General features: G+C 52.3%; 1 protein-coding gene across 2 annotated transcripts; it reads left to right on the top strand.

Annotated features, from left to right (window-relative positions):
* Positions 1–517: 517 nt before the first annotated feature.
* DACT2 (dishevelled binding antagonist of beta catenin 2) lies at positions 518–22,779 on the top strand. 2 transcript variants are annotated; one of them, XM_063623871.1, is made up of 5 exons: positions 518–769; positions 7,188–7,320; positions 8,035–8,313; positions 22,509–22,580; positions 22,742–22,779. In XM_063623871.1, exons 1-5 carry the CDS (start codon positions 518–520, stop codon positions 22,777–22,779), a joined length of 774 nt encoding a protein of 257 aa, XP_063479941.1. The 2 variants fall into 2 exon arrangements, with proteins under 2 accessions (XP_063479941.1, XP_055125655.2); XM_055269680.2 differs by lacking the exons at positions 22,509–22,580; positions 22,742–22,779 and adding an exon at positions 9,320–11,514.
* The last annotated feature ends 257 nt before the right edge of the window (positions 22,780–23,036 follow it).

The following is a 23,036-nucleotide window of genomic DNA, read 5'->3' as shown; positions in this document are numbered from 1 at the left end:
AAAAGAAAACCCAAAACAAGGTGCGGTTTCCAAACTGCAGATACCCATTGGGAAACGTGAGTGATACGGTTTTGAAATCTCTACTGCGTCTGTAATGGTAACACGGTCCTTGCAATGTGATAATGTCCCAATAATTTATCTTTATAAACATTTTAAAACCTTAACAAGCCCTTTCTCCGCCTTTGTTCCACTTGCGCCTCTTTGCCCCTCTCCCCCGGGCTCCTCCTCCCGGCTGGCCCTCCCCGCTGAAGTCACGGGCGCGCTCAGCTGGCCCCGGGGTCTGGGTGCGCCCGCCCTGCCCGCAGCCGGCAAGGGGCCCTGGGGGGTCGGCGGGGCGGGTCCGGGGGCGGCCGCGGTGACCTCGGGGCGCGTGCAGACCCCGCCCTCCGCGCCCGGCCACAGATTCCAGCCCACCTTGGCGACCTGCGGAGCCGGGGGCGGAGAGAGGAGGCGCAGGAGGACCCGCGACACAGCTCGGGATCCGCGCGCGCTGGGCCTGCGGTGCCGCTCGTGGGAGATGTGGACGCCGGGAGGACCCCCGGGGCCCGCGGGCTGGGACCGGCGTAGGTTGGGCGCGAGGTTGCGCGCGGCGTTCGCGGGGCTGCAGGAGCTGCAGGGGCTGCGCGCCACGCAGCAGGAGCGGGTACGGGGCGCCCTGGCCCTGCAGCCCCCGCCCGCGCCCGCGCCCGCCGCGCCGTGCGGCCCCCACGGCCTCCACGGCCCCGAGCAGCAGCTGGAGGCGGCGCTGGCCGCGCTGCAGGAGCAGCTGGTAAGGACCAGGCGCCGGGACTCGGGGCTGCGAGGTGTGCGGGCCACAGGCGCTGCTCCTTCCTGGTGCCGGCCGCGACTGTGTGTTAGTGGGACGGGGGCGTCTGATGGATGGAGGGGTCGTCCTTTGGGATTTGATTGGAATGCACTTCGGTCTCCAAGGAGGGGGACACGGAGGCCCCGCGCGCAGGTGCCTAGAGGTGAAGCGCACAGGTGAGGACCTTGAAAACTGCCCCGGGCTGCAGCCCGCGCTCCGCCCTGCGTGGATGCGGCCCACCCACGCCAGCATCCCGAAGCTGGCAGATTTGGGAGAGACACCCTGTTCGTTAGTTATAGCATTTTTCTGACCTGCAGGTACTGACTGGCGTTCCCCTGGCGGAGGTCGGCTCGGGATCCTGGCATCACTTCCCGGGGGACCAGGTCCCCCCTGCTGTCTTGGGTTAGGGGCAACAGTGTCCACGTGGTAAAGCGCACCCCAACTTGTCCTCAGGAATGTGCTGATGTTTCTTAAGGTCGCGTCACTGTAATAAAGTATTGGGGGAAAGCATGTAACTGACAAAGGCCTCTTCAACTTTAAAATGTGACCTGACCTGTAAGGAGAGGCGTGTCCTCTGATCCAGAGGAGAGACTCTGATTTCCCTGCCACGGGCCCTCTTCAGCACTCCCTGGGCGCTCTGAACCCCTCCTTTCACACAATGAAAGGAACTCCAGTCTTTACCCCTCTGCTTATTATGTTTTTGTATGATTTTGTTAAACTTACTAGAAACAACTCACAAGCGTTTACGTAGTTGCTGTATTTTCTTAAAGACAAACTAAAAAGGCTGGAGAAAGATATCTGTTTACTTGTGTTACCTCTGTTACACTAAGTGAAATTTCTTTTACATTAGAAATTTAAGTCTGTCCTGTTAAAAGTCACTGCCTTTAAATGTTGCCCAGGTGAAGCTGCGGCATGACCGTCTGCCTCGCTCGCTCAGCCAGGTTGTTAACGTAGCAAACCCTTCTGGATTAAAGAATCAGGAAGTCCAGTGTCTGGGACGCCTCCCAAGATCCCCATTATCTCCTGACCTTGTGGAAGACGGAGGTGGCAGACTGTGTGGGATTAACCTGGGCCCCCAACTCTGCCCCGATGCCTCCTGAGAGGAAAGTAGCTGTGTACAGACTTTGTTTACTCACCCAGGGACCAAATCCTGGCTGTCTGTTTAGGTCGTTTGTGTGTTTGCACCATACACAATCGCAGCTTCTGTGTGACCTCAGCTCAGCACACGACAGCCACAGATGTGTTACACACATGTGATGGGAAGGGAGGTGCTGCTGAGATGCTGGCTTCAACTGTTCTGCCAAGGGGGTGAGAGTGCAGGTGCTGATTAGCTCGGCTTGAGAAATATACAAATCAAACTTGCAAGTGCTCAGCCTCTGATTACAAGTAGCCTTTTGGAAGAGAAGATCAAACAGGTTTTTTGTTTATTTTATTATTTTTTTTTAATGTGGGGACCAGAAGGAACATGCAGACTTTGTTTTTGAAACTTTGTTCTTGGGATGGATTATGTGATCAAAAGAGAAGAATAATTGAATTTGTGTGACATCAGCCCAGGGCTTAACACTTTTACATTTTTCCTACAGGGAAAAGCATTAGGAGTGATAGCAGTTCTATAGTGTTGAATACAATGAAAAGCCTTGCTTGCTGGAACGGTTACACACTCCAGCAGCTCCCGGCTAACTCAGAGTCCCCTCCGCCCACCCTGGTGCTCACCTGGCCATTGGTCATCATTCAGGTGTGAAGGCGGGAAGAACATTTATCAGGCTCTGAGGAGCTTTAGCCTACAGGAATTCTCAGGTGAGAATGATTGTTAGCATTTCCAGGGATTTAAGCAGTCAGGAAAATAGCACTCATCACTTCAAGGCTTGTCGTAATGTGCTGCATCTTTTCAATTGCTGTGCCACAAAACAGTGCAGTAGAGGATGCTTAGCAGGATTTTGTTGAATAAATAAATGAGTGACTTGTATTGTTGCAACAAAAGGGAAAATGATTTCAGAATTTGGGATCTCCCTGTTCTGGGTTTCTAAGGTGATGAGATCCCCGTGCCCTCCGACCCAAGTGGGTTTGCTGCTGCGTGGCCAATCCAGAGAGGGCTGACTCTGCATCCTCATGTGTGTCTGTGAGGCAACTTGTCGTTCCCAAGAAGTGCCAGCCATTCCCATATTCATAAGGGTTAGGTTACCCAACAAGCCCTAGATTGAAGGACTTCATCCACTCCCTGGAACTTAGGGCCCACAAGTAGACCAAAAACCGCATCCTTCACCAGTGGGCGCTCTCTCCACAAGGGGAAAGACACAGAAGGGCTCCGGGAGTCTGCAGTGAAATCTTATCCTGAAGAATTTCCCCGTCTTGACATTGCTGGTCATGACTTGTTCTGAAAGTGGCAGCTTGCGACAATCCCTTTTCCCTGGCAGCTTCCCACATTCCATGCTGCAGGAGCAAGCTGTACGTCTGATTCTGCCGCATCAACACGATGCCTGGCATTTTCCTTGGGCCGACTGTGCTTGCTTTGTGAGCACACGGGAACCAAAGGAGGCAGGGTGAGAACGTGCTCAAGGCCACACATTAGGGTCAGGCATCTCCAGAAACCTGCAAGGGGCTTCAGTGGTGCTTTTTATCCAGGAGTCCAGTCTGTGAACCAGGGACCCCTTTGCTGTTGTTTGATAGACCTCTTTTAAACTTAGGTAATAGTGTTTACCTCTCTCCAGAATGGAGGGGATAGCTAGCCTTGGAATTCAGGCATAGAATGTTTCCTTTGTGCATTCTAGCTCTCAGGGATAGAAAGGAGGTGTTTAAGATCCCATCTCCATATCCTGAACAGTAAGGCATTTTTCATGTTTATCCTCCACATGTGCCATAAAGGTGTTGCGATGGCTGGACTGTTGACCTGCCCACGGAAAAGGCATAGCACGTGGAAATCAGGTCATTCTCTTGCGGTGCATAAAGAATGCATTTCAAAGAAAGGGTTTAACCTATTTTTTTTTTTTTAACAGCACCCCCGGAATAGAAATCCTCAAACTTTTGTTGTCTTAAGGAACTTGTGTGGTCCCTGGGAAGCTTGTTAAAATGCAGGTTCCCAGGCTTACCTGGTAGAGTCTCGAGAAATGACTGGGGCCTGGAGCCGGGGTCTGCAGGTGCCGGCTGATCCCACTGCCTGGAGGGGCTTGGTGTGAGCGCCTTTATACCAGGCCCTCCTGCCCCTTCCCCAGGCCCAGGGGTTTGGCATAGATGCCCCCAGAGCACACCGTGAGCAAGGCCGCCCGGAGTTAGCCTGAACGCTTGCAGGGGGCCGCCTGGAGTTAGCCTGAACGCTTGCAGGGGGCCGCCTGGAGTTAGCCTGAACGCTTGCAGGGGGCCGCCTGGAGTTAGCCTGAACGCTTGCAGGGGGCCGCCTGGAGTTCGCCTGAACGCTTGCAGGGGGCCGCCTGGAGTTCGCCTGAACGCTTGCAGGGGGAAGTGGAGCATGGAGGCCATCCAGGGCTCGCTTGCTGCTGTGGACTGGGTCGGTCCAATCGTGGACATGCGTGGAGGTCACTGTTCTGGGGCTGGCCTTGCAGTGGACTCTCCTCCTTCCTGGCCACATATATTTTGTGACTGTGAGCACAATGTCTGACCCTAAGAAAGAGTTAATGAAAAGCACAGTCATACAAACCCCAAGTTAGCGACAGCAGTCGGGGTTAGGGACGGTGGTCAGGGTTACAAGCATGGTGTGAATCCTGAACGGTGGAGTCCTGCAGACGTAGACAGGACCTGAGGACGTAATAAATAACCTGTGAGTGCCTGAGAGCTCTGTGCGTCCTGCAGCCCCTCGACCATTAATCAGAAACCAGCAACTGAAGGCCTGGCTGGCCAAACATTAATCACAAAGCAATTAACCCAGCACAGACACGGGGGTGGGAACGGGGCTGGGGGAGGAGGACAAAGCTGGCTGGGATGTAGGGGCTCCCCTCCTTCAGAAGAAGGAGAGTGTGATTTGGAAGAGGAGAGAGCACGTAGATCCTTTTAAACATTGAGGTGTGGCCTCACAAAGGAACTTAATTTTCTGTCGGTACCATGGGTTTTGTTTTACGCCAGGAAAAAGAAAAATCCTGTGCTGTAAGGATCCACCCGGCCCCTTTGTTTGGATCCAGGCTTCCTCTTTGCATAGCTGGTGTGGGAGAGCCCACCTGCGTGTGCTGCTCAGGCTTGGCAGGTGGTGCTGTTCACTTGGATAGCGGTTTACCTGTGTAAAAATGTGCAGGGTAAGGAGCCAGTGTGTTTTCATGAAGCTGGGTGGTTCTGGAAGCATAACATTTTGATTAAATTTAGGATTGGTTTTTGTCATGTTCGCATTCCCAGATAATATTATGGCTTCAGAGGCCGGGCATAGTGGCTCACGCCTGTAATCCCAGCACTTTGGGAGGCCGAGGCGGGCGGATCACGAGGTCAGGAGATCGAGACCATCCTGGCTAACACGGTGAAACCCCATCTCTACTAAAAATCCAAAATCTTAGCCGGGCGTGGTGGCGGGCGCCTGTACCAGCTACTCGGGAGGCTGAGTCAAGAGAATGGCTTGAACCCGGGAGGTGGAGCTTGCAGTGAGCCGAGCTTGCGCCACTGCACTCCAGCCTGGGGATAGAGTGAGACTCTGTCTAAAAACAAAAATATTATGGCTTCAGATTCTGTCACTGTGCAAACTTTGGAGGTTGTTGGGAGGCCCCTGAGTTGGGTCCTGGAGGAGGAGGTCTGCTCCTGGCACAGAAGCTGTGTGCCGTGTGCTGGGTCGAGCCCGGCCTCTGTCCCCTCACCCGTGCTAATAGTAGGCACTTGCGTTTGGAAAATCTGAGAAGTCATTCTCTCATCAGAACAGGAAACCATTGCTACCTGCCTCTCTCTTGTAATGATTTCTTATATTGTGGAAATTACTGAAGTAATTTCCTGAGGCCCAGGTTATGGGGCTCAGGGGAACTCCTCATTTCCCACGTAAAATTTGAAATATAATTAATCATTTTCTTAAGAGAACCAACCACATAATTACATTCATTAATTATTTGCCTTAATCGTAGTTGTTCATCAAAACAAGAAATGTTTTAGAATGGAAAGAAAGACACACACACACACGCACACATGTATACACACACACATGCTCATCATAAGCCCTTTAGAGTTGGGGAAGCTGAGGCCGGGAGAAGGCGCAGCCTGTCAGGGCAGGGCTGTGTTGGAAACTTCTAAATACACAGTCCCTTGGCCAGGCACATGCCTATAATCCCAGCACACTGGGAGGCCAAAGAAGGCAGATCACTTAAGCCCAGGAGTTGGAGACCAGCCTGGGCAACATGGCAAGACCCTGTCTCTACAAAAAATACAAAAATTAGCAGGGCGTGGTGGTGGGTGCCTCTAGTCCCAGAGACTTGGGAGGCTGAGGTGGGAGGATCACCTGAGCCTGGGGAGGTGGATGCTGCAGTGAGCCGTGATCGCACCACTGCACTCCAGCCTGCGCAACAGAGCAAGACCCTGTCTCCAAAACAAAACAAAAGATCCTGAAGGCCGATTTTCAAGCTGCATTTATTCCAGGTAAAGCTGGCATTTTCCATGTTTTGCTGAGAACCTTCTCCCCTGGTAGCTCTGCCAAAGCCTGTAACGGTTCAAAATGTTACTTCTTCTATCAGAGGAGAAGGGACTTATTAGTGAAGGGCAGCTTTTCTTTCTTTCCAAGGGACTTTCTTACCTTCTTGAAGAGTCAAAAGGTTTGTGCTCCCCAGGCACCAGGGATCCGGAGGCGGCCGAGTGAAAGGACGCCACTGCAGCCACAGGCATAAGATGCGTAAAGCGTTAGCACAGGAGAGTAAACCCTTACGCAGGCTGAAAAACGCAGCAAAATAGATGGTGCAGGTAGTTACTGTCGCCAAAAGGAAGTGCTGTTTTTGATCCTGATTTCACTCATAAGCTGTAGTATTCTGTATCCTTATAAAGAAATGTAATTTGAAAAGTGAGGATAAGTAAAGCAGTCTGACCTGGAGAAAACCCGTGTGTGTGTGTGTGTGTATGTGTATGTGTGTGTACATGTGTGTATGTGTGTATATGTGTGTATGTGTGTGTACGTGTGTGTATGTGTGTGTATATGTGTGTATGTGTGTACGTGTGTGTGCGTGTGTGTGTGTGTGTGTACGTGTATGTGTGTATGTGTGTGGGGGGGTGGGTGTCAGTAGACCTTTCTTTTTGTGACAGTGGAGCATGGAAATTGCTTCAGAGTGAGCAGAGGCAGCTGCCGGATATAGAAGATGTATTTCATGTGGACTTTGGGAGTTGAAATTGCACTCACAATGCATGTTTCACCCCTTTGAGTCTTAAGTTTTGCTTTCCGTAGGTACCATAGTTGCCTTTCTCTTCTTTCCCTTCTCAGTCCCGGCTGAGACAGCAGGACATCGGCCTGAAGACCCACCTGGACCAGCTGGACCTGCAGATTAGCAAGCTGCAGCTGGATGTGGGCACAGCCTCAGGGGAGGCCCTGGACAGTGACAGCAGGCCCAGCTCAGGTACCAGGGCGCCCTGACCTCCCGGACACAGGGGCAGCCACGAAGCACAGGCAGAGGTGAAGCCTGTCCCACCAGCCCCTCTCGGGCTGAAATGCCATTCCAGGTCTCCCAGTGTCCGTGCAGGGAGGTGGCCGCTTCGTCAGGCTGATATGAAAGTTAGGAGGCAACACTGAAGCCTTTCTCAGGGCATATATATTAATTGGCTACCTCGCTCTTATTTTTTTAATTTGCAAAAATCACATTGTTTTCTAAGTGACGTTATTAGACTCAGGAGGCCTGGGGCTGAAGCACCTCCCCAGATTGGGCTCCTCCTCAATTTGGCAGGCACCAGGGAAGAGAGAGAGAGAGAGAGACAGGGGCCAGAGGCCTGTCCTAAAAGGGCTGAAATCCAGAGGAAGAGGCCAGCCCTTAGGCAGGCATCGACCACCCAGGGCTAAAGGGACCACTTGCCAGGAAGAGGGAGCGTCAGGGCTGCAGCGTGCAGGTGGAGCGGGCCCTGACCCACCCACTGACAGCTCCTGGGAAGAATCCTGAACATCCTCACCTGAGCCACTCTCTCCCAGGCCGGCCGTGTGGACGATGGTGCACAGCGTCCGGTAGCCTGAGCTCAGGGGCTCCCCGGGGCCCACCTGTGCTGTGACAAGCTCGGGAGGAGAGGGGTCCCTGGGCTCTTCTGGATGGGGGTCACTGACCCGCCTTGTCTGCTCTGTCCAGGCTTCTACGAGATGAGCGACGGTGGATCCTGCTCTCTGTCCACGTCCTGTGCCTCCGTCTGCAGTGACCACATCTCTCCCTCACTCGGCAGTTTGTTGCCTGTGGCCCAGGCCCACAAGGCCAGGCCCAGCATGGGGGACTGGAGGCCCCGGTCGGTTGATGAGACTACTGTGCCAGCGTGGAGACCCCAGGCTACCGAGGAGGGCGCCAGGCCCCCGGGCAGCGTGGAGGATGCAGGCCAGCCGTGGGGCACATTCTGGCCCAGGCCGGTGTCTACAGGTAAGAAACCGCCAGGGAAGGTGGGGGTCTCATCTCAGGCACAGGGGATGGTGGAGTGCAGTCCCCAGCTGCTGAGGGCAGAGCCGGGGACCCTACATGGAGCGCGCTCTCAGGCTCTAACGGACGCTGGAAGGCCTCCGTGGGCCATGTGGTGGTTTGGATGGAGGCAGGAATCAAACGCAGCCGTGTGCATCACCTCCAGCTCTTCTAACACACAGCACTTTTCCCTGTATTTAAAACGGACATCAGCAAGCTTAAAAAAGTCCTTCAAAAACCCTGGATCCACTGGTGTTTGGAGTGAGAGTGGGGTTGAAAGCGCTGGTGAGGAGAGAACCGGGCTCACGCCTGGATCCCACCCGCTGGCCCAGGAGGGGCTGTAGTTGTCTTCAGACTGTCTCCAAGGGCACAGATGTCATTTTTGGCCTCGTTTTACTTCTTGTACAAGGCCTGGTTTAGTAATAACCATTTGGTCTTTTCTTACTGAGAAGCCCCGTGGTTTCCTCCAGGGCATCTTCAGGGACCAGCTTCATGCCCCTGGCCTCCCTTGCGGCTCCAACCCGCCGCTGCGGGGCCTCTCCAGCCTCCAAGCCCTCAGGGAAATGAGGGCGCTGAACTGGCGATTCTCACTGCCCATGCGCTTTCCTGCAAGGGCAAGGGTCAGAACAGGCTGAGGGGGCTGCGCTGCAGGTGCAAATAGGGCCCCGCACCCTGTGTCTAAACGCAAACGGCCCCACGCGGTGTCTAGATGCAGATGGGCCCTGCGCCCTGTGTCTAAATGCAAATGGAACCCTGCGCCCTGTGTCTAAACGCATTCCCGTCTGCCCCGCGCCCTGTGTCTAAACGCTGACCCCAGTGACTGTGAGTCGCTGTCTCCCGTGGGACCCAGGAGTTCCCCAAAGCAGTGAATGAGCAGCGTTTCCTTCCCAGCTGCCACGCGTGAAACGAAATCAACAGTGCACTAAATCCTCTCCGTAGTTACGTGTTTGTTCATTTTTCTCGTTCCCAGGTGATCTTGACAGAGCCCTGCCGGCGGACACGGGGCTCCAGAAAGCCAGCACGGACGCTGAGCTCCTCCGGCTCCTCTGCCAGGGAGTGGACATCCCGCTGCACGTGCCAGACCCCAAGTATCGGCAGGACCTGGTGTCCCAGGGCGGCAGGGAGGTGTACCCGTACCCCAGCCCCCTGCACGCCGTGGCTCTACAGAGCCCCCTGTTTGTCCTGACTAAGGAAACCCCACAGAGAGGTGGCCCCTTGTCCCCTAGGGAGAGTCCCCTGGGCCCCGCAGGTCTGAACACCATCCAGACTGGGCCGGTCCTCGAGGCTGGCCCAGCCAGGGCCAGAGCCTATATCGACAGGCTGCTGCATCTGTGGGGCCGGGAGACCCCAGCAAAGGGTAGCGGGGGAGAACAGGGACCTCTAAGGCATGCAGTGTCCCCATCCCCACAGAGGCAGGGTGGCTGGAGTACAGACGGTGGAGGGCGACTGCTGGTCTTCGCCCCAGGGAGGGAGGACGAGGGAGGGTCAGCTCAGAGCAGGGGTACCGGCAGGGGCGGGCCCCAGCAGCAGGGATCCATGCCCCTTGAGGGTCCCCAGCACCCTCGCAGCCTTCCAGAGGAGGGTTCCAAGCCCTCGAACAGCTGCGTCCTCGGGGAGACCATGGTGCGGCCCTCTCCCAGCTCGAAGGCCCAGCAGTCACCCTCAGCTCAGGAGTATGGACGAGGCAACATCATATCCCCATCTAGGATGCTGAACAAGAGCCCCTCACCGGCCTCTGGGCACTTTGCCCACCCATCCTTTGCTGCCAGTCTGAAAATGGGTCCCCCCAAGAGCAAGGCTGAAAAAATCAAGAGAAGGCCCACGGACAAGGTGCTGAGGTTAGCAAGGCAACCGCCGCTTCTACTGGACAGGCCTGAGGGAGCCCGTGCAGCCCCCCGGCCATCCCTGGAGTGGGACCCTGCCCACTGGCCCCCAGGGAGGGGCGGGCTCCAGAAGAGGCCAGCCCTGGCATGGGAGGCACCTGGGCGCTCCTGTTCCGAGTCCACCCTCTACCCCATGCCTGTCCTCGTCCCCCTGGCGGTGGCCCCGCAGGAGAGCCCCCGGACCTCAGCCCAAGCCCTGTTCCCCTTTGAGGCGTCACTGTTCACCTCAGTGGCCAGGAGGAAGCATCGCCGCTGGCAGTCCACTGTGGAGATCTCGGCCCAAACCCACCTGGCCGGCTGTCCGGAGTCTAACCTGGAGCCCCCCAGGCCCGTGGCCAGGAGAGCAGGTGGCCCACAGGCCCGGGGCCGGCCCTCGCTAGTCCGCCAGGACGCCCACACCAGGAGCGACTCAGAGCCCTCCAAGCACTTGGCCGAGTGTGACCCGCGGTTCCCGTCAGTCATCCCAGAGACCAGTGAGGGAGAGTCCAGCGACCACACCACCAACCGATTCGGAGACCATGAGTCCAGCAGCAGCGACGAGGAGGGCGGCACCCAGAGCAGGGACTGTGGCCCGGCCCTGGGCTATGTGGCGGCCAGGCACGTGGAGCTGGCCTGGACCCAGGAGGTCCCGGTCAGCTCGGGGCCACTCCTGTCCCCCGTGCCCAAGCTGTGCCGTATTAAGGCCTCCAAGGCCCTGAAGAAGAAGATCCGCAGGTTCCAGCCGACGGCCCTGAAGGTCATGACCATGGTGTGAGGCGCAGTGACTACGTCAGGAGAAGCCTGCTGCACGCCGGGGCCCTTTCCACGCAGTGTCCCATGCATGTCTGGGTGTCAGTGTCATCTTGCCAAGTCGCTTTATCTTCCGAGGCCACCGTTTAACAGGAGTCCCCGCAGATGGGCTCTGCCCTGTGGAGTACGGCCGTGAGTCCCCGCCCCAGCAAAGACTTCCACGCAGAGCTCTGGTTTCAGATGCCAGCAGCCTCCCCGGCCGACCCAGCATCTCTTTTCAAGGTCTGCCCAGGATGCTGCTTCCCGGCAGGTGCCTCGTTTCCATGTTGTCATCCTCCCATGGCCTTCCCCTGCCCTCCCTCCTCTCTGGCTGGGGAAGCATTTCCCAATCCTTTGGCCATTCCTCCCCAAAAGCATTTTAAAGAGGCGGTTGCAGGACTCTGTGCTGGAAATTGAATTTGAGTTTAAACTCCACGTTAAGCTGTCAGCATACACAAACACCCAAATTACGCCGTGATCTCAAATAAAAGTTACTTTTTTCCCCCTCTTTTAACCTCTTCCTCCCTGATTCCTTGCGTGGCACATGGTAGGGGCACCATAATCCTCATGCCTGCCCTTCACAGAGCACGCGCCAGCTTTGGGTGGGGAAGGCGCCTTATAAGTGAGTAGAGACTAAACTCTGGTTTTAGTGTAAAAAGTAGGGCATAGGCCAGGCGCGGTAGCTCACGCCTGTAATCCCAGCACTTTGGGAGGCCAAGGCGGGTGGATCACAAGGTCAGAAGATCAAGACCATCCTGGCCAACATGGTGAAACCCCGTCTCTGCTAAAAATACAAAAAAAAAAAAAAAAAAAAAAAAAAAAAAGCTGGGTTTGGTGGCACGCACCTGTAATCCCAGCTACTCAGGAGGCTGAGGCAGGAGAATTGTTTGAACCCGGGAGGCGGAGGCTGCAGTGAGCCGAGATTGCGCCACTGCACTCCAGCCTGGACAACAGAGCGAAACTCCCTCTCAAAAAAAAAAAAAAAAAAAAAAAAAAAAGAAAAAAGAAAAAAAGGGGCATAAAAGTGTTTTGGGGGAAAAAAAAATTTTTTTTTTTTGGTGTTTACTTTTCCAAAGAGAATTTTCCTCAATTTTTCAAGAAGAAAGATAGCGGTGTTTTCAGGTAAGCTGCCTGGTGAGGGCCACAGCATTTTCAATTCAGAAAGCAGCTTTCTCCTGAAAGATTAAAAGAATTTTACATGAAGGTGGAGAAGGCCGTTGAAGTCCCCTCAGACATCCTGGGCCCCTCAGGGCTGATGCAGCTGGGCAAGATAGTTGGGAGGAAGCCAGTCAGAAAACCAGAGGAAGATGGGTAGATTTGGAAGGAGGCGTGAAATATTCCTCGAACAAGGAGTTGGTTTTGGATGCCTGTGAGGAACTTCATATCTCGAACAAAGCGTAGGTGAGGGGAGGCTGCTGCTGTGCTCCTGACAGTGAAGATGGTGGAGGCAGGGTCTGTTCTCTGTGCACACCACGAGAAAATGCAAGCATTTCCCAGGGGTCAGAGCAGATTCCAACACCCATTGAGCTCGTCTGTGTGCAATTTCACCTGCCCTTCCTGAAATCTGCTTCCTAACAGAAGGCCAGAATCTTCCTCAAGCTTTCTAAAAACTTGCATTGAAATTTAAAAGGATGATTCAAACCCACTCATGGATGGGGGTTTTATTGTAAAAGTTAATTCACAGGGTATTTTATAAAAATGGCAACATTTTTATAATGAAGTATGGCTTCTCCAGGACCACTTAGCAGGTGAGGCTGTGACGACAGCCCTGTGGCCTGAGTCCCCGTCCTCACTGAGGACTGTGGGCCCAGCCTCAGTCCATGCATTTCTTTGTAGCTGACCATGCTGAAGACACGGCCAGGAAGTTCTATTAAGTCATACATTCTGCTCATTCATTGGTGCTTTTCACAGGAGCTTTGAGTGCACTATCCAGAAAGTGCAAACTTCCCTTTCGTCCTCTGGTGACCTAGCTTGTATCACAGCTCTAGGGAGCTCAGACTCCATGTTGCAGGCCAAGATCACAGGGAATCAGCCCAGAAGGGGAGTGAGTGCAGTGGGTCTGGGCTCCTCAGGGTTTTCTGACAGTGCCCGTCTTTTAGAAAGCTAGGCGTGGTTTCCTAAACATTCAGGTTCCAACCTGCAGCCTGGAGGGATGCATTCCAGCCGAGCGAATCCCGGCCTGCTCTGCACAGCCCTGCAAGCTGACCAGGAGAACCATGCAGACCCCAGACAAAATGCAGCCGTCGCATTGGGGGCAGGAAGGGTCCTCAGTGATCTGACAGTCCAAGTCAATCAATTAATCAATAGTTCTCCTTCCCTTGTCTCTCCATCCTCTCTCTCTTCCTCAGTAATGTGCTCTCTGGCTCTTGCTTTCTCTCTCTCTCCCTCTCTCATGCTCTCTCTTTCTCCCCCTTTTTACCTGTGGAGGCCCAAACGTGCATTTCAGTTTGCCCGAGGCCCAAGGCCTTGCCAATGCTCTTCTACTCTCCAGTAGCTTTGGAGTAAAGAAGTAATTCTCACAGATTCCATGGGGGTCCTCGGAGGGTCCCCTGCCCTCCTGCCCCGTCTACCCGGCACCCTGACTCCTTGGCTGCGCTCAGTGTTCTGCGGGACCAGGCAGCCCAGGACAGGAGGACAGCTCCGGCTCCAGCTCCCATCCCACCTGGCCCCCCTCATAGCCTGGCTGAGTCTGCTTCCTCCTTCATCGAATGGAGCTGACAGCTCCTCAGGGTTTGGAAGGAGGCGTAAGCTGACAGTTTTAAAATGGGACCCACGTCTGCCTGTGCTCCCCACAGTAGGGGCAAGGGGTGAGTCGGCCCAGGTTGTGGCCTCCCTATAGCGTGTAGAGTTGGTGAGCCTCCCTGACCCCTCTGCAAACATCGACCAGGCACCACCAGGAAGAGCGGGCAGATGCCACGTGCAGGCCCAGGGCAGATAGCAGCCTGGGGAAATGCTTTAAAACACAGAGCTAACAATTAGAACGCCAGTCATAAGAAACCCGTTTTTGAGAGGGCTGACAACAGGGCGCTGATGGGCGTGGCAGACTCTTAAGCACTGTGAATTCAGAGAACGGGGATATTGCAAGAAGGCCGGGTGGCCCAGGCAGGCGCGCAGAAAGAGGATGGATGGAGATGCCCTGTGGTGAACATTCGTCTCCTGAATGTCTTATGTTCTGTGCATATTTTTCCTCTAAACAGACATAATTGTAACCACTCACACTGAAGCAGAAATGAACCAGGAAGCCCACTAAGGCGGAGCGTGGCCTGTCATATGAGGGTGTGATTGATTAGATGACGGGGGCAGCCTTCAAGTGCGTTGGAAGACAGAGGAGCTGTTTCCCTCTCTCTCAAGGGATTAAAAAGTAGACAATGTAGAATTTGACTTCCGGGGTCTTTGGAACTAACTTCTAGCACGTTTACAATAAACATACTTCAACAAAAATAAAAATGACAGGATAAAGTTTCTCCTTCTCCTTTCTATCCTAAAATATCCTATCCTCTTCTACCCTAAAATAAAAGGATAAAGAATTAAAGTTAAGCTAAGGTAAAAAATATGTCAGGAATTCTAAATTATAAGAATTTGTGAAAGATTTAATTATAATATCAGGGAAAATGTCCCAACCTACTTTAGCAAATCATACGTTATCACTGAAGAAAACAGAGTGTATCATTACTAATCAAATTCAGGAATATAAGTGGGCACCCTAGCAAAGTTTTCTCTCTACATCCTCTTGCTCCAGCTTGTAGAATAATTAAAGCCTGTCTTGGTCCATTTTGTGTTGCTGTAACAGAACTGGGTAATTGAAAAAGAAAAAGGGCTTATTTGGCTCATGATATGGGTGGCTGGAAAGTTCAAGACAGGCAGTGGCATCTGATAAGGCCTTTATGCTGCTTCTACCCATGGCAGAAAGCAGAAGGGGACTGGGTGTGTGTTAAGAGACACATGGTGAGAGAAGAAGCAAGAGAGAGAAGCTGAGGAAGCCATTCTTTTAAGCACCTGCTCTCTTGGGAACTAGGCCATTCCCCCAGAGCAAGAACTCACTTAGCTCTGAAGGACCGTGTTGGTCTATTCATGAGGGTTCTGCCCCCATGACCCAGAGACCTCCAGGCCCCACCTCCCAATACCACCACATTGGGCATCAAATTTCAAATTTCGGCAGAGGTTTTGGTGGGGACAAATCACATGCAAACCATAGCGGAACCCTCTTATGATAGAATCCAAGGTTCTGTACAATTACTGAATCCTAAACATTAAATACATAAAGTCTGATGAAAAACGGTAGCGCATCTGGAATGGATTTAACGCAGTCCCACTTTACAGGTCAAGGATGTATTTAATATCTGCAAATAAATGAAAGATCAGTGAAAAAAGGGCAAAATTATTATATAATACAGATTTCATGTGGCTTTAATGTGATGGTGCCTAGTTTATAAATGGTTGATAAAAAATATATTTATTTTTAAAGATTAAAGTCCACAAGAATTTGTTGACTGTCTTTTTCAATCACTCGCATAGTTGGCCCTGCTGGGCTTTGAAATGCTACTGTAAACTGGGCATGTTCAAACACCGAGGCCCTGAATCATGTCACATGGGCCCTGCCACTATCCAGCAGACACAGCCCTTTTCAGAGGGGGCTTGGCCGGTGAAAGCCATACACAGGGTGTGTTCTTTCATTCACTCAGTTACCAAATGTGCTGAGCTCACTGGGTGGCTGCCTGTGCAGTCAAGGTTGGGAGGTGCAGACAGGAAGGGGCTCCTCCCCTCCTCTCCCGAGCACTGGGGCTCCTCCCCTCCTCTCCAAGCACTGGGGTCCTCCCCTCCTCTCCAAGCACTGGGCTCCTCCCCTCCTCTCCCGAGCACTGGGGTCCTCCCCTCCTCTCCAAGCACTGGGCTCCTCCCCTCCTCTCCGGAGCACTGGGGCTCCTCCCCTCCTCTCCGAGCACTGGGGTCCTCCCCTCCTCTCCCGAGCACTGGGGCTCCTTAAGGCAGACTTATCTCTCCCTCCTGCTGCAAACCCTTCCCTCACATAGCCATGGGCTCCTGAATCCCACTAAATAAAATCAAGCTATTGCATAGTTGAAATGTTTGCTGGTGCAACTATCCAAATTATTTTTACCTCAATTGAGTTAAATGCTGCTGCAGCTTTTATGGCCTGGAGTAGAAAATGCAATCACATCAAAAGGTGCCCTGGAAATGATAAAGAATTATGAAAACAGTCCTGTCTGAAAACAGGTTATGCATATAGCAAGAGCAGTGGTGGGTAAATGGTCCCAAAAATATGGCTAAGACGACAGGACCACAATTCAACATTCCTTACACATTTGGGGACAGCATTGCATTTGGAGGCCCAGCTGGAGCAGAATTTTAGCTCTCTGCTCATGGAAGTAGAGCATGGCTGTAATACCACAGCTGCTGACTCAGCCCCTGCTGCCAACCGCTGGGAGACCAGACCCAGGAAAGGATAGACAAGCTGACTAATCAATAACCCAAGGACAGCAGAGTCCTACCTGACACTGGGCCTTCCTAAGGAGACGGAAAGCAGTGAACCTCTAAAAGCTTAGAGGTAAGCGGCGGTGAAGCTGGGCAGTGAGGGGCTGGATGGGGGTCTGGGAAGAGGCAGGCGGAGGGAGTGGGGAGAGGAAGATAGGCGAGTGGAGGGAAGAAGAGAGAGAGATGGTGCAGGAGCAATTCAGGGAGGAGAGCGGGCCCAGAGCCAGGAGTGACGCTGGACAGTCACCAGGTGTGGGCTTGTGGGTCATCCCATAGCTCCCAGGTCCACCTGGGACAAGGGGAACAGCCGCTGCAGGCTTTGAAGTGTGGAATAAACAAAGGCCACCGGGTGTGGACAAACAAAGGTTGTTTATTCAGGGCTTGCTGCAGTGAGTGGGCTGGGCAGGCAGAGATGCTCACGACAGGGAAGCTTCCTGTGAACACACAGAGCCCCAGCTGTACCCTGTTGGAGGCCAGACTCCGGGGACACCAGAGCTCTAATGAGAAGCGGGCATCCTGGGGGCGTATCTCGCCTTCTCTGGTTGGTCCCAAGTTGGAAGCAGGGACAAAAATTAGGAAGCTGTCAGGACTGATCAAGTCTTGGCCCTCCGGAGCTGATTGTCACGGAAGTTACTGTTGAGCTTCCTGGGCTGTCACTAAAGACGGCAATCTGGCTCCCTGAAAGCCTGACCAGGCCACTGGCCTCCTGGGCTGTGTATTGCAGAAAAGGAGTTGGCTTTCTGGGCAGGTGTGGGTCAGTTCTGCTCTTAGATACGATCCAGCCTTGGACCCTTGTGTGTTCAGTTCCTCAGAAGCAGAGGTGTAAGGGGAGAATGTAATCACATTTGTGTTTTAGAAAGACCCGTTCTCTGGGAGGCTGAAGTTCCAGAGAAGGGGCCTGGCCCAGGGTCTGGGCATGGGGACTCCATGCCTGGGAGAGAGACCCACGCAGGTGGCTGCCGCAGGAGGAGGCAGAACTCAGGGCTGCTCGGCCCCTGGAGACCCCGGCCGCTGGCCGCTGTCACAGGCAACAGCAACAATGGGCTCCAAGAGAACCAGAGACTCTTCCACGGCGTTGCTTCTCCATCGCCAGCAAGAAATGAGAGGTTTTATTTTGTTTTGTTTTTTGAGACAGAGTCAATCTGTCACCCAGGCTGCAGTGCAGTGGCACGATCTCGGCTCACTGCAACCTCTGCCTCCCAGGTTCAAGCGATTCTCCAGCCTCAGCCTCCCAAGTAGCTGGGACTACAGGCACATGCCACCACGCCCGGCTAATTTTTTGTATTTTTAGTAGAGACGAGGTTTCACCATGTTGGCCAGGATGGTCCCAATCTCCTGATCTCATAATCCACCTGCCTTGGCCTCCCAAAGTGCTGAGATTACAGGTGTGAGCCACCACACCAGGCCGAGAGTTCTTATTGAAATCAGAATATTCTTACAGAAATAATGCTCTAGTCAGTCTTTTAATTTCTATTTTTGAATTTTTAATTACATTTTATTTCTATTTTTCTTTTGGCTACAGTCTCCTAAGCAAGGGCAGGGCGCACAGCAGGACAGAACAGCAAATCAATGACTTTAGTTGCTAAACTAAAGCTTCATTCTCCTTAAGAATGACTCTCCTCCATCGCCACCCCTCACCCTACTTGAGGACTTATCTGGAATTTCAAATGTTTGTTCCTGCAATGCATCTTCCATCCTGGGTGACAGGAAGTGTCTGGTTCTGTGTCAAGGCCTCTCTGTGTCAGCACTGGAGAGAGAGAGCTTCCTTCCTCCTGTCCTGGACCCCTCCTGGAGGGACGCTCCCAAGGCTGAGATGACACAGTCATTTCCCACATGCTGCCCAGCACTGACCCACCCGTCGCACTTGTCCTGGTGCTGGTCTGCAGCAGCAGTGAGGGGGACCCCTTTGTGCGAGGGCTGCACTGGCCATCGTTAGGAAAAAGCAATAGAGCCTCTGCAGTCTTTGAAGGCCCTCGGTGCCTCCAGCGCATTGGCCTTAGGAAAACACTCCTCTCGGGGGGTCTCTGAGGTCTGCCCAGAAGACATTCTTTCAGCCCACTGGGTCCTGCAGCCAAAGTGCATGGTGTCCCCTGGCCCTGGAAGGAGTCTCTGTGTGACCCTGAGGGTCCCTGTAGAAACAGCCACGTGGCCCCTTCTTCACGGAGCCCGGCGTTCCTTGTTGATTTTCGGCTTTCTTACTGTCAATCCTTGAGGTGGGCTGGTGCTCTAGGGACTTCCTGCAATGACGGGTTTGTGTTGGGTATAGAAAGAAGCTATTGTAGAACCGTCCGACGATGGAGCCTTCAGGGGCACGGCGGCCCCGGAGCACACGGCGGCATGCTGGAGAAGCTGGGCAGTGCCCAGGAGTTGGCATGTGGGGACTCGGTTCGCTGAGTTCGCTGAAAGCGAATCCGTGTTTTGCATGAGCAGCCTGTGTGTCTGCTGGCCCTAAACCTGCCTTGTTTTGCCCAGCTGTGGCCGGGATCTGCGAGTCCTCGGAAGGCATTTCACGTCACTCAGAGTCACAAAATTCAAGCAATGACAAGAACAGTGCCTGGAGTAGAATACCATTTAAATTTTATTTATATTTATTTATTCACTGTCAAATATCCTTTTTATTTAACCAAATTTCAAACTGTTAGAAACAGTGGAGATTATGGAACCCAGAGTCAGGCAGATCCTCAGAGTTTGTCTTTATTTGCAACTGTGAACACAGAACTCACGTATGTTCGTCTCAGAAAGATCACAGAAGCACAGGTGCTTAGGAGAGCTGACACCAAGCATGTGGAAGGAATTTAACTTCTTCATGTACTGGTACAACTGAAACAAATTATGCCTAAGCTGGGTAGACCTGCACCAGCTACTGGATTGTTGAGGAAGATGAGGTAATATGAGACCCTATTTAATACGAAGATTATTTTACATATAATTTTCCACAAATAATTTAGGGAAAATAGTAATTTATTAAAGGACTCTCAGGGACTTGTAGTTGAGAAAATGTTAACTATTTATAGCATTGTTGTGAGTGCCTGGCATTTACTATCTACTATTTATTTTTAACAAGTATATATGATTAATAATTAATATTTACAAAGTATTTCCACACAAATCTTCTTCTGGTGCTCATGACAATCCTGTGAGGTAGATATTGTGGGTATTTTATATCTACACTGTATTTTAAAGCTAAAAGAACTAAAGCCGAAATGAATAGTTGGCTTGCTCAGGGCACCCACCCAGCCAGCATGTGGAGGTGTCTAAAATTAACCTCAGGCCTCTGATTTCCAAAACCAATCTGTTGCGCAAGGTCCCAGCTCACAATTAGAGTGTAAGCCTCTTCGAACAGATCACAGTTTATGTATGTATTCACATGTAATCTCCACAGTAGCTATGCTAGGCCATTGCATGCACATGAAGGTACGCGAAGGAATGGATGGAATTCTCTTACATTAGGGAAGAAGCTAACCTCCAGCTGAATTTTGGTGCTAGCACGACACTTAGCATCTTTCTTGGCTGTTACAATAAACATAAGAGGGTGGCAGGAGAGGATGATATACCACCACTAAATACAGTCGGATCCCAAAGGTGTGTACTTGGCCTCTCTTTTCTATTGGTTCATTGCTGCTGATTCCAGGTGTCTGTCTTCCATGACCATCTCCTCACCGCTGTGGATGGATCTGCTCTTTCCCTGATTCCGGGTGTCTGTCCTCCATGACCATCTCCTCACCGCTGTGGATGGATCTGCTCTTTCCCTGATTCCGGGTGCCTGTCTTCCATGACCATCTCCTCACCGCTGTGGATGGATCTGCTCTTTCCCTGATTCCGGGTGCCTGTCCTCCATGACCATCTCCTCACCGCTGTGGATGGATCTGCTCTTTCCCTGATTCCGGGTGTCTGTCCTCCATGACCATCTCCTCACCGCTGTGGATGGATCTGCTCTTTCCCTGATTCCGGGTGTCTGTCCTCCATGACCATCTTCTCACCGCTGTGGATGGATCTGCTCTTTCCCTGATTCCGGGTGCCTGTCTTCCATGACCATCTCCTCACCGCTGTGGATGGATCTGCTCTTTCCCTGATTCCGGGTGCCTGTCTTCCATGACCATCTTCTCACCGCTGTGGATGGATCTGCTCTTTCCTGATTCTGGGTGTCTGTCTTCCATGACCATCTCCTCACCGCTGTGGATGGATCTGCTCTTTCCCACTGGCCTGTGCTGGCTCTGGCTCTCTGGGCGTCATGTACGTGAGGTCTCCTCCTGGGGACACAACTATTCTCTTTCACAGTTTATTTCTTCATCTTCCAGTGACAAATAAGTCAATTCTGCAGCTTTTGAATAAGGCTTGATAACGACTCTCGGCCAAATATCGCAGCTTTTCTTCTTCAATGCTGTCTTGGCCATTTGGGCTCTTTATACCTGTGTGTGAATCACAGGATCATCTTGTCAGGTGAAAAGCCTCTGTTGGGTTTTAATGGAATTGCATTTAAATTTATAGGTTGACTTGGGGGATTACGACTATCTTCATAACAAGTCTTCATGTCAGTTAACCTAGTTCTATTCTATGCACCTCAGTAAATTTTTAAATTTTTTTCTTAGAATTATGCCCATATTTTCTTACATGTATCCCTATATGCCTTTTCTGTATAATACATAAAATTGGAATTTTAAGTTAGGTGCATGCACCTGTATGTATGTTACTGTGTTTATTTTGTATCCTGCAGCCTTATTAAACCCTCTCATTAGTTTTAGGAATTTGCCTGTGGGTTCTGTTGGATTTTCAGTGGCTGCAGTCAAACCAGGCAGAGTGTCTGTTTGAACCCAGTAAATAACACTCCACTTTCCTACCCAGGTTCTGAAGCAAAAGCAAAGTCAGAATTTAAGCAGCCAAAGGTTATATTATCAATTCTATTTGAGAAAATACTGGTATTATATCTGCAAAAAAGTGGGCTACCCAATATTAAGCCGTGAATTCACAGATCTGCCCACCTGATCCTCAGAAGATCCTGTTGGGATGAGGGCCTTGTCACTCAGCTGCCCACGCGGCTCAGGAGAACAGTTGGAGTGGCTCCCAACAGCAGAGGAGGAGGAAAGGGCAGGGCTGCTGCCAGGGCCCCGGCATATGCTTGGGACTCAGCACCAAAGGGCAGATGCCGAGCCCCTCGTTCCACAAGCAGGACGCAGTGCTGTGAAAGGCACTTGAGTATAAAGCATCTTCCTTTCATGCCACGGTTTCTTCCTCAACTTGTCAGGATGTGTATTTGCTATTTAATGTCATTCCAAGTATAGAAAATTAAAATTTTAAATTATGGGCATGAATTTTGTTGTTTGTCTTTATACTGCAGGCCAGTGTTATAAAATCTAAGTTGCGGCCGGGCGTGGTGGCTCACGCTTGTAATCCCAGCACTTTGGGAGGTCGAGGCGGGCGGATCACGAGGTCAGGAGATCGAGACCACGGTGAAACCCCGTCTCTACTAAAAATACAAAAAAATTAGCCGGGCATGGTGGCAGGCGCCTGTAGTCCCAGCTACTCGGAGAGGCTGAGGCAGGAGAATGGCGTGAACCCGGGAGGCGGAGCTTGCAGTGAGCCGAGATTGCGCCACTGCACTCCAGCCTGGGAGACAGAGCGAGACTCCATCTCAAAAAAAAAAAAAAAAAAAAAAAAAATCTAAGTTGCATGCAGAATCGTTGAAGCTGCAGAATCACAGAATCGTTGAAGCTGCGGAATCGCAGAATCATTGACGCTGCATGGTGTGTTCTGTAACTCGTACGCACATTTGCATTTTGTTCTTACCAGAGCTGTGCAATGCTCCAGGTGAATCCGATTTGCACGCTCTGCCTACAGGCTGCACCTCCAGTTCACTGACAGGTAGGGAAGGATGTTCTTCTTTATATATATATATATTTTTTTTTTAAAATTATACTTTAAGTTCTAGGGTACACAGGAAGGGGAACATCACACACCCGGGCCTGTTGTGGGGTAGGGGGAGGGGTGAGGGATAGCACTGGGGGAGGACATTCTTAGCAGAGCCTTGCAATGCTCCAGGTGAACCCGACGTGCACGCTCCGCCCACAGGCTGCACCTCCAGCTCGCTGACAGGTAGCGAAGGACTAGGAGGGGAGGAGCGTGGCCGTCCTCTTCCCCTTTCCTCTGTGTCCTCACACCCAGCCCAAGTGAAATGGCAAGCATTCGGGGACAGATGTGACTGGGCTCCTGGCACTCAAGTTTCTCAGGATGGCATTGCCTTCTGTCTGTGTTAGATGTAGGTTCTGGTTTGCGAGGAGAGTGTGGCCTCTGAGGCTGTCAGCTCCCGTTCTGCTCAATGGTAAACGCTGCATGCTCGCTGTGTGTGTGCTTCAGGTCTGGCTGCACAGCTGCCATCGCAGGTCTGTGCTCATGGGCATCGTGGGTGCTCTGTGGGGACGGGGAGGCAAGAAGCAGTAGCAGACGTGCGTGTTGGATGGACCTCCTCTACTCACAAGCAATCTCTGTCATCCCTGGGGATGTTACTTACAGAACACAAGTTCAAAGACAAAATTATCAAGAATTTCAAGA

The sequence above is a fragment of the Symphalangus syndactylus genome, chromosome 2 (assembly GCF_028878055.3).
Source record: "Symphalangus syndactylus isolate Jambi chromosome 2, NHGRI_mSymSyn1-v2.1_pri, whole genome shotgun sequence".
Classification (NCBI taxonomy): Eukaryota; Metazoa; Chordata; class Mammalia; order Primates; family Hylobatidae; genus Symphalangus; species Symphalangus syndactylus.
The sequence above is the reverse complement of the archived record's forward strand: the minus strand, read 5'-3'. Positions and strand labels throughout refer to the sequence as shown.